At 65.3% G+C, this 10,158-nt stretch overlaps 1 protein-coding gene across 1 annotated transcript; it reads left to right on the forward strand.

Moving 5' to 3' along the window:
* The first annotated feature begins 309 nt into the window (after positions 1-309).
* On the forward strand, positions 310-10,014 carry ANO8 (anoctamin 8). Its single transcript, XM_072786813.1, has 18 exons — positions 310-589; positions 1,327-1,437; positions 1,553-1,685; positions 1,865-2,003; positions 2,084-2,180; positions 2,788-2,904; positions 2,991-3,118; positions 3,216-3,377; positions 3,618-3,770; positions 3,886-4,012; positions 4,133-4,188; positions 4,296-4,370; positions 5,190-5,993; positions 6,212-6,403; positions 6,517-6,648; positions 6,729-6,839; positions 7,815-8,481; positions 9,337-10,014. Exons 1-18 carry the CDS (start codon positions 484-486, stop codon positions 9,705-9,707), a joined length of 3,681 nt encoding a protein of 1,226 aa, XP_072642914.1. The 5' UTR covers positions 310-483; the 3' UTR covers positions 9,708-10,014.
* Positions 10,015-10,158: the final 144 nt, after the last annotated feature.

The raw sequence follows: 10,158 nt of genomic DNA on the forward strand, positions 1-10,158 counted from the left end.
GCCCGGGCCCACCCCTTCCCAAGTCCTAACGTTGTCAAAATCAGGCCCAACTCAAGATTCCAAACCGCACCCGTGCAGATGGGGAAACTAAGGCTCCGAGGGGGTGAATCTGGGGCCTGGGGCGGGCGGCGACGAGACCCAGAATTAGACCGCGGGCGGGGACACGGAGGAGAATGCATCTTTGGTGCGGGCGGAGACGGGCACCAGAAAACGAAGTGGGCGGGCGAGAATGAAATCCAGAAAACAACACGGGCGGAGTCGAGAACCCAAGAGCGACGTGCGCGGGGACGCGAAGGAGAATCGAGGTTCCGCGCGGGCGGAGACGACAAGCAGCGCTCGGGCACGCGGGGACGGCGGCCGGCGCGGGCGGGCGCGGCCTTTGTCTCCACCTCCAGCGCGCTCCGCCGGCTGCACCGGCCCGATGAGCCCGCGGCCCCCCGGCGCTCGGGCCGCCCGCAGCCCCTGACCTGACCTGCCCTCGCCATGGCCGAAGCCACCTCCAGCGCCGGGGGCACGTCCCTGGAGGGCGAGCGTGGCAAGAGGCCCCCGCCTGAGGGCGAGCCTGCAGCCCCGGCGTCTGGAGTTCTGGGTATGTGTGCGGCGGCCGGATCTGACAGCGCTGCAGGTGCCTGTGGTGCGCGGCGGCCGGACGGGGAGTGGGATTGGGGTCAGCCGTCCCGGGCCTAGAGTCCTGTCGAGGGGCCGGCTTCTCCCGGCACTGCGGCTGCGGCGAGGCCGGCGCGGCTGGGACGGCGCAGGGGGCAGGGGTCCCCGCGCAGAGACGCGGACACGCCCCTCCGAGAACCCTGGCCTGGGGCTGAGCTCAGTCACCCCCTGGGCTATCAGATCGCAGCCCGGCAGGGATGCGCTTGAGAGAGCCTCTCCGCAGAGGATACAGAATCCTACGGTCCTGGGTTCGAATCCCAGCTCGCCTGTGTGACCTTGGGTGCGTGACTTAAACGCCCAGGTCCTCAGTTTCCTCACCTGTGAAATGGGGGTAAGAACCGCGCCCAGCTATGAGGACGCGCTGACATGATATGGTGAAGTGCTCAGGGCTGCTAGTGAGCGCCCCATCGATTGTGGTTTTGGAGGCGGAGCTGGGCCTCAAGAATGAGTAAGATTTGTAAGGGAGGACCTGGGGGAAGGGCGTTCCTGGCTGGTTGCAAGGACGAGGGGGGAAGGAAACAAGCCAAGGCCAAAGCTTGCAGGTCCTTGAACGCCAGACCGAGTGTGTGAGCAGGGGCTAGGGCGGGAATGACTGAACTGGAGGCTGGGGTCCTGGTCTGGGAGTGGCCTGACCTGGGTCCTGCCCCGCCTGCCCCCTAGATAAGCTTTTTGGGAAGCGGCTCCTGCAGGCTGGTCGCTATCTGGTGTCACACAAGGCGTGGATGAAGACGGTGCCTACGGAGAACTGCGACGTGCTGATGACCTTTCCAGGTACCTGCCCGCTGCCCAGATGTGCTCCCCTGAGCTGGGCTCCCCTGAGTAGGAGTCTGTAAGAGGCCTCGGACCCCTTGTGGCAAGAGCCATCAGTCCCTGTGCCCCTTGGCAGACACGACTGATGACCACACGCTGCTATGGCTGCTGAACCACATCCGCGTGGGCATCCCCGAGCTCATCGTGCAAGTCCGCCACCACCGCCACACGCGTGCCTATGCCTTCTTCGTCACCGCCACATATGAGAGGCGAGTCTCTGTCCCTGGCCTCTCGCTGACCCTGCTACCCAGCTCCCCGCCCTTCAAGAACCAACTGCAAGGTCTAGCGCCCTGCATTTGTCCCAGGTGGCCGCCAGGTACACCAACCCTAGCTCCAGGACGTGAGCCAGGGGTCTCCCCGTGACCCCAGCTCCGTGTCTTCCCGGCAGCCTACTTCGAGGAGCCGACGAGCTGGGTCTGCGCAAAGCAGTGAAGGCCGAGTTTGGCGGGGGCACCCGCGGCTTCTCCTGCGAGGAGGACTTCATCTACGAGAACGTGGAGAGTGAGCTGCGCTTCTTCACCTCCCAGGTGCGGCCAGCTCTGGCTCCCAGTGCGCATCCCTAGTCCTTGGGCTGCTGCGCCCTGTGCTCAAGCCCTGTCCCCCGCAGGAACGCCAGAGCATCATCCGCTTCTGGCTACAGAACCTACGCGCAAAGCAGGGCGAGGCGCTGCACAACGTGCGCTTCCTGGAGGACCAGCCAATCAGTAAGTGGGCGGGACCAGCCTCCAATCACGCGTGGGGAGCTGGGTGGGGCTTAGGGTGCAGCCTATCGGGAGCGAGGGGGCGGGGCCTAGAGACAACCGCCCAAAGGCTAGTGAAGAATTGGGTGGGGTCCGGAGACATCAATCAATGCGGTGAGGGGGTGTGGCCTTAGTGTAGGGGTGTGGCTTAGCTCCCGGGAGGCGTGTCCAAGAGAAACCTTTCTCTGGGTCTGGGGTAAGGCAGGGGCAGGACCATGGACAGCACTCCATGCCTTGTGAGGTGTGGCCCTGGGCCTCAGTTTCCTCTCCCAGAAAGCAGCTGCTGCAAGTTCACCTTCTGATGCCAATTTAGCACCATTCCTCAGACGTTCGCAGCAGTGAACTGAGGCCGATGGCTTTATTTAAATACAAGGTTCCACCCTAGGACCTCACCCTCCAGGTGGATTCCTGCACCCCCTCCTGCCTGCCTCTGCACCTCCCAATTCTGAAGGAGAACCAGACATCCTGCCCACTCAGAACTCCTCCCCTGGGAAGAGCTTCTGAAGATTTAGAGGCAGGGAAAAACTGTGACTTGGGTTTCGACCAAGGTCCTGCTCTTATCGCTCCACAGTCCCTGAGCTGGCAGCCCGTGGGATCATCCAGCAGGTGTTCCCGGTCCATGAGCAGCGCATCCTGAACCGCCTCATGAAGTCATGGGTGCAAGCTGTGTGTGAAAACCAGCCTTTAGGTGTGGCTCCAGGTGGTGTGGGGGGGTGCGGGAGTTTCAGGAAGCGGGCAGGGCTGACCAGGACCCCCTGACTGTGCCCCTGGCAGATGAGATCTGTGACTACTTTGGAGTGAAGATTGCCATGTACTTTGCCTGGCTGGGTTTCTACACATCAGCGATGGTATACCCAGCTGTTTTTGGCTCCGTCCTGTACACATTTACGGAGGCTGATCAGGTGCTGGGAATGGGCTGGGCAGGGGCTGGGGTACCTGAGACACCTCCCTCCTCCCTGGGCCAGCTTGGCCAACAGCTCAGCCTTCTGCCGTCCCCAGACAAGCCGGGATGTTTCGTGTGTGGTTTTTGCCCTCTTCAACGTGGTCTGGTCGACCCTGTTCTTGGAGGAGTGGAAACGGAGGGGGGCAGAGCTGGCCTACAAATGGGGGACGCTGGACTCACCTGGAGAAGCTGTGGAGGAGCCACGACCCCAGTTCAGGGTCAGTCGGGGGTATCTGAGTCCACGGACTCCAAGAGTGAGAGGTGGAGGTGGGGGGCACTGCAGGGCAGAGATTGTGTGAAATTGCATTTGAGGGACTGGAAAAGGTGTACTAGGTGTGGGCACCACAGAAGCAAAGGCGTGGTGGGAGGAAATTGAATTCAGAGGACTGGGAAGGTGGGGGAGGGGCAGGGGCAGCCCCTCTGGCCTCCTGCTGAGCCCCACCCCCACCCTCTGCCAGGGCATCCGGCGCATCAGCCCTGTGACTCGGGCTGAGGAGTTCTACTACCCACCCTGGAAGCGGCTCCTTTTCCAGCTGCTTGTGAGTCTCCCGTTATGCCTCACCTGCCTGGCCTGCGTGTTTCTGCTCATGCTGGGCTGCTTCCAGCTGCAGGTGACCTCCAGCCCCCAGCCCTGGCCTTGGTCCTTGACCTGGCAGCCACCTGCCCAGGTCCACTCCGAGCTAAGCCCGGATGCCAGGGTGACCTGTGAACCCCCTGCCCCTGCAGGAGCTGGTGCTGAGCGTGAAGGGGCTGCCCCGTCTTGCCCGTTTCCTGCCCAAGGTTGTGCTGGCTCTGCTGGTCAGCGCAAGTGCTGAGGGCTATAAGAAGCTCGCCATCTGGCTCAACGACATGGGTACGCCCTGCCAGGGGAGGTCCCGCTGCCCTGGGGAGGGAGGCCCCTACTGCCCTGCAGGGCCCCCTGCTGCTTTCAGGGGGCTTGGGCCACCTCCTCACTCACCCCTTCGGCCCCCAGAAAATTACCGGCTGGAGAGCGCCTACGAGAAGCACCTCATCATCAAAGTCGTCCTGGTGAGCGGTGGCCAGCAGGCAGGCAGCAGGGAGGCTGCAGGGGGCGTGCGAGGGGCTCCTGGGGACAGGGCAGCAGAGCGATTGCCCACCTTACTTACTTCCCACAGTTCCAGTTTGTTAACTCCTACCTGAGCCTCTTCTACATTGGCTTCTACCTCAAGGACATGGAGCGCTTGAAAGAGGTGAGATCCCCAGCCCAAGGCAGTGCCCCCCAGTGGCGGCCAGTGGGGGGTCGGACTTGGCCCAAGGGGTCCACGGGCTCTCCAGCCCCTCCCCCGCACCCTCCATCCTTCTCTCTCTGTCCGTCCGTCCGTGTGTCCTCTCTCTGCCTGTCGTCCCCCATCTGTCCGTCCACCTGTCCGTCGGTCCCTCCACAGCTCCTGCTCGTCCTGTCCCTGTCCCAGAGCCTCGAGCGGCAGCTTCGGGCGGTGCTGGTCCCGCTCGCGGCCCTGCGGTTCCACCTGCTCCTCCTCTCCCTCCGGGGCCTCCTGCTCATGGCCCGGGCCAAAGTATGGGCAGACGGCAGGCCTGCAGGCCTCGCCAGGGCGGGCAGTGTGGCTGTGCTTGGGGCCTCACGCTGCCTGAGCCTCGGGTGCATGTTCCAAGGCGCCGGGGCCCTGCTGATGGGGTGCAGATGGCAGGGGCCTCTCGAGGCCCTGGGTACCAGCTGAGCTCCTGGGCAGGGCTGCAAGCAGGGGGACCCCACAGCAGGCCTCCCTGCAACATGCGCTGCAACTGCAGGAGGTTGGCTAGGAACGCTGTGGCCCACTGGGCTATGGTTTGTGGCAGATGAATGGTGGTAGAGGCTGCCGGGGCTGAGTGCTGGGGCCTCCACGTCCGTCCAGGGACATCTAAAGGGCTGGAGTTAGCTACTGGCTTCAGGGCATGTGTCTGGAAACTTGCTCCCGGAGGGCGGGTGCCCAGTCCCAGCAGCCCGCCCCGGTGCCCCGGGCCCCGCCCGCGCCCCACGTGGCCTCTCTCCTCCCCCTTCCTGCCCCCAGATGCTGGCCACTCTGCTGATCACCCGCCAGTTCCTGCAGAATGTGCGCGAGGTCCTGCAGCCTCACCTGTACCGCCGGCTGGGCCGAGGCGAGCTCGGCCTGCAGGCAGCCTGGGAGCTGGCCCGTGCCCTGCTTGGCCTGCTGAGCCTCCAGCGCCCCGTGCCCCGCCGCCTGGAACCCCAGGCTGAAGAGGGTGGTGGTGGTGGTGGCAGCGGGGGCCGCAGGTGTCTCAGTGGGGGCTGCGGGGCACCTGAGGAGGAGGAGGAGGCCACAGTGGAGCGGCGGCCTGCAGGGGAAGGTGGGGAGGTGGGGGATGGCCCTCGAGGGGGCAAGGAGGAAGAGGAAGAGGAGGAGGAGGAGGAGGAGGAGGAGGAAGATGACGAGGAGGAGGGTGAGGAGAGTGGCCTCCTGGACTGTGGGCTCAGGCTGAAGAAAGTCAGCTTTGCTGAACGAGGGGCTGGGCGGCGGCGGCCTGGCCCGGAGGCCCTCCTGGAGGAGGGGAGCCCCACGATGGTGGAGAAGGGGCTGGAGCCGGGAGTGTTCACACTGGCCGAAGACGACGATGAGGCCGAAGGGGCTCCCAGCAGTCCTGAGCGGGAGCCTCCGGCCATCCTGCTCCGCCGGGCTGGGGGCGAGGGCCGTGACCAGGGGCCAGATGGGGGCCCAGACCCAGAGCCGGGCTCGGGAGACTCGGGCCGGAGGCAGCGGCGGCAGAATCGGTCATCTTGGATTGATCCGCCCGAGGAGGACCACTCTCCGCAGCTCACCCAGGCCGAGCTTGAGAGCTGTATGAAGAAGTACGAGGTGAGGATGGCATCTGAGGATCAAGGCCCGGCCCTCTGAGGGCAGGGCAGGCAGTCTGAGGGTGGGGCTAGGGGGCTGGAAGCTTGCTGGAGGGGGCAGCTCTGGGTCCATTCAGCATAATCAGAGGGAGGTGGGCTTGAGAGAAGAAGGTAGTCTAAGGAAGGAGGCATCCTGGTCCAAGGGAGGGCCCAAGGCCACACCCAGGCACCCGCCTGCAGGACACGTTCCAGGACTATCAGGAGATGTTCGTGCAGTTCGGCTATGTTGTGCTCTTCTCGTCTGCCTTCCCCCTGGCTGCTCTGTGCGCCCTGGTCAACAACCTCATCGAGATCCGGAGCGACGCCCTCAAGCTGTGCACGGGGCTGCAGCGGCCCTTCGGGCAGCGGGTCGAGAGCATCGGCCAGTGGCAGGTGTGGGGACGGCCGAGGCCCAAAGGGAGTCAGGGTGTGCCGGGGAGGGGCGGGAGGCCCAGGAAGGGGGGCCGGACCCCACCTGAGCGCCCCACCCCCGTGTTCCCCTGCAGAAGGTGATGGAGGCCATGGGCGTCCTGGCGATCGTGGTCAACTGCTACCTGATCGGCCAGTGTGGGCAGCTGCAGCGCCTCTTCCCCTGGCTCAGCCCCGAGGCGGCCATCGTGTCCGTGGTGGTGCTCGAGGTGGGGCCGGTGGCTGGGTGGAGGAGCTGGGGCGCGGCAGGGCGTCCCCGAGCCTGCAGCCTCCTCCTCTGTCACCTCAGCACTTCGCGCTGCTCCTCAAGTACCTCATCCACGTGGCCATCCCCGACATCCCAGGCTGGGTGGCCGAGGAGATGGCCAAGCTGGAGTACCAGCGCCGGGAGGCCTTCAAGGTACGCTGGCGGGGGCTGGGCTCGGTTCACGCCTTCCCTCGGTGGGGCTCCTCCGGCCTGCCTGGCTGGCAGCCCGCTTCCCAGCAGCAGGGAGGAGGTGCAGAGCCCAGTGTAATAATTAGCACTCCGAACAGGCCGGTCCCTCCCGGAATCCCTGGTGGCATCCAGCACCAGGCTGGCACTTGTGGGCCTTTAGTCATCGCCAGCTCACCGGCGGTGTCCTGTTTGGGGCCAGGGACACAGCTGATGCTTCCTAGAAGCCCAGCTTCTGCCACATTCCTCGGAAAGCTGCGGAGTGGGCCAAGGAGCTCAGCAGCGCCAGGCGGCGCTCTCCACGATGACGGAATGTGTCTCTGCGCTGCTCGCGTGGCCCCTCACTACAGGTGGCTGGCGGGCGCTTGACATGGGCTTCGTACAACTGCGAAATGCAATTCTTATTTTATTTTAATGATTTAAATCAACACCGACAAAGCCACATGTGGCTCCTGGACTGGCCAGCATGGACTCTGGTCTGTGTCAGTCGTGATTCTATCGCTGGGTCTCCAGAACGCAGAGAACTGTTGAGGCCCGATACGTGTTTACTGCTCACCCAGGTGTTAAGACAGTGTCTGGCACATGGTGGGGGACAGAGTTGGTGGCCAGTAATGTTCGCTTTCTAAATTCTCAGAAAGCACTGGCACAGATCCAGGAATGCAGTCGGTGCCTAATAAGTGGTTAGATCTCTCCCTGCTTCCTTGGAGAGCCCCAGGGCAGTTCCAGGGATGCACATGGGACCCAGTAAGTGGTTAGATCCCTCACCACTTCCACAGAGAGCCCCAGTGTGGGTCAGGAATGCAGCTGGTGCCCAAAAGGTGTTTGGATCTCTCCTCCCTGCTACAGAGAGCACCAGCAGGGGTGTGGGGGCCCCAGCTGGCACCTGCTCAGCTCACACGCATTTTCTGCCCGGTCCCTGTGATGGCTCTGTTCTGCCCACAGAGACACGAACGCCAGGCCCAGCACCGCTACCAGCAGCAGCAGCGGCGGCGGCGGGAGGAGGAGGAGCGCCAGCGCCACGCGGAGCACCATGCCCGGCGAGAGCGCGATGCCAGTGGCCGGGAGGAGGCTCGGGCCGAAGGCTCAGGGCTGGACCCCGCTGCCCCCGAGAAGGCCTCCACCAAGGCCAAGGGCGGTGGGGCAGGTAGCCATGGGCAGGAGCGGCCCAAGCGCCCGGGGTCCTTGCTGGCACCCAACAACGTCATGAAGCTGAAGCAGATCATCCCGCTGCAGGGCAAGTTCCTGTCGTCGGGGGCTACGTCCTCACTGGCCAGTGCGGGGGCCGGCCCTGCCGCCCGGCCACCCCCTGCCCAGTCACCCACGGGTAGCGACACCCGCCTGCCAGCCTTCCTCAGCTTCAAGTTCCTCAAGTCGCCTGAGACCCGGCGGGACCCAGAGCGCAGCCACTCACCACCCAAGGCCTTCCACGCCAGCAAGCTCTTCCCTTTCGGCGGGGCCCGGGCTGACACCGGGTCCAACGGGGCAGGCGGGCAGGCCCGGCTGGACGGGACCCCCGGCGGTGGAGGAGGCCGAGCCCAGCGGAGTGGGCCGGTGGACGAGGCTGCGGTTGAGGAGCCGGACGCCCCCCGGCCTGAAGAGGAAGGCTCAGGTCACAAGCTTTAACTCGGGGGTGGGGACTCTGGGCCCGGCTCTGTGGGAAGGGGTGGGGTGGCCAGGCCTGGGGAGAGGGGCTGCAGGGGACAGAGGAGGCCCGGTCTCTGGTACCGGTTGGGAACCTGGGTATGTGGTATGTGGAGCCTCTCAGTCCAAGCCTGCCCAGTGTCTCCAGGACCCCTGAGAGCCAAAGCCCCCTGTCCCAGTGCCTCTCCCAGGGCACCCTGCCCACCCTGCTCTGGGGCCAGGAGAGATGAAGGAGGCTTCTTCATTCACCACCTGGCCCAGCCTCTCCTGTTCCTATAAGACCCCACACCCAGCTCACTCTGGGGGGACTGGACCCCCCAGGCCTCTATGCAAGTCCCTACCTGCAGCCCAGCTGTTTGAGGAGGCCTTCCTTGGAGGTCGGGGCTGGAGCTGCCCACTCCCGGAGCTCGCGGAGCTCGGGGTGCTTGGCCACAGGCCACACCCACATCTGTGCTCAGCAGAGGTGCCAGTCTCATGCTCCTCCCCACCCCCACCCCTACCTTGCCAGTCCCAACCCCAGCCCCACCCAGCCCCAGGCTCCAGCAACTAACTCCCCTGGGAGCCCGAGGTGGCTGCTGCAGCACCAGGGACACAGGTCAGATATCAGAGGGACTTCCTCAGACCGTCCTTCTCCCCATGACGGGGAGGGGCCCAGTGCCCAGAGGCAGGGGACGCACCAGAAGACGCCCACCCCTTGTCACTGATCAGAAGCAATAAGGCCCTCGATGTGCCTGGAAGCCCGGGAGGGGGCGCGGGCAGGGTCCGAGCGGGGTCCGGCGGCGGGGGCGGCACCCCCCCGGAACGGCCCCTCTCGCCTCCGCAGGGACAGCGCTGGCCCCCGTGGGCGCCCCTGCCCTCCGCAACCGCCGCAGCCGGAGCCCCGCGCCGCCGCCGCCGCCGCCAACGCCGCTGCCCCGGCCCCCGACGCCGCCCGCAGGCTGCTGGCAGTGGGACGGGCCCTGGGGCTGCGGGGGCGAGGGCGCCGCCCCCCGCCAGGCCCCCGCCCCCGCCGCCGCCGAGTGCCCGCCCTGCGCCCTCGCCGGGCCCCCGCCCGCCCCGCAGCCCCTGCCGGGGGACGCCAGCTTCTACAGCCTCCCCCCGCCGCCCACCTCCGAGTCCCCGGAGCCCCCGGCGCCCTCGCCCAGCCCCAGCCCCAGCCCCCAGGCCGTGTGCTGGCCCAGCGGCTGGCACTAGCTCCGCCTTCCTGTTCTCATATGCAATACCAGTCCGGGGACGGGGCGGCGGCCGCCACCCAGAAAACGCGCTGCGCTTCGGCCCGACGGCCCCCCAGTGTTGGCTGCCCCCTCCTGGGGCGGGGCCGGGGGCCGGGCCTCCCCTATCTGCCGTTTTCCTTCCAACCGGGATGGGGGAAACGAAAGGAATCCCCCCCAAAAAAACCAACAGAAAACACAGAATAGGCGATTATTTATTTGTTTTTAATTTATTTTGTCATATTTTTGTAAAACGGCAGAAATGCAATAAAAAGTATATTTCAACAGTGCCCGAGGACAGAGCAGTGGAAGGGGGATCAGGGGGCCCAGTGACCTGTAGTTGGTGCTGGCTTTCCAGGGACCTAGCAGGCCTAGGGTGGGTGCCCCTCCCATCCCATGACCCTTGGGGGCCTCCTCCTAAGAACTGGGTCTTG

The sequence above is a fragment of the Canis lupus genome, chromosome 19 (genome assembly GCF_048164855.1).
Source record: "Canis lupus baileyi chromosome 19, mCanLup2.hap1, whole genome shotgun sequence".
In the NCBI taxonomy this organism is placed as follows: Eukaryota; Metazoa; Chordata; class Mammalia; order Carnivora; family Canidae; genus Canis; species Canis lupus.

Coding starts and splice junctions, on each gene's coding strand:
- ANO8 (XM_072786813.1), top strand. CDS start 484: ATGGCCGAAGCCACCTCCAGCGCCGGGGGCACGTCCCTGGAGGGCGAG. Junction 590..1,326: donor CCCGGCGTCTGGAGTTCTGG/GTATGTGTGCGG, acceptor CCTGCCCCCTAG/ATAAGCTTTTTGGGAAGCGG. Junction 4,371..5,189: donor ACATGGAGCGCTTGAAAGAG/GTGAGATCCCCA, acceptor TCCTGCCCCCAG/ATGCTGGCCACTCTGCTGAT.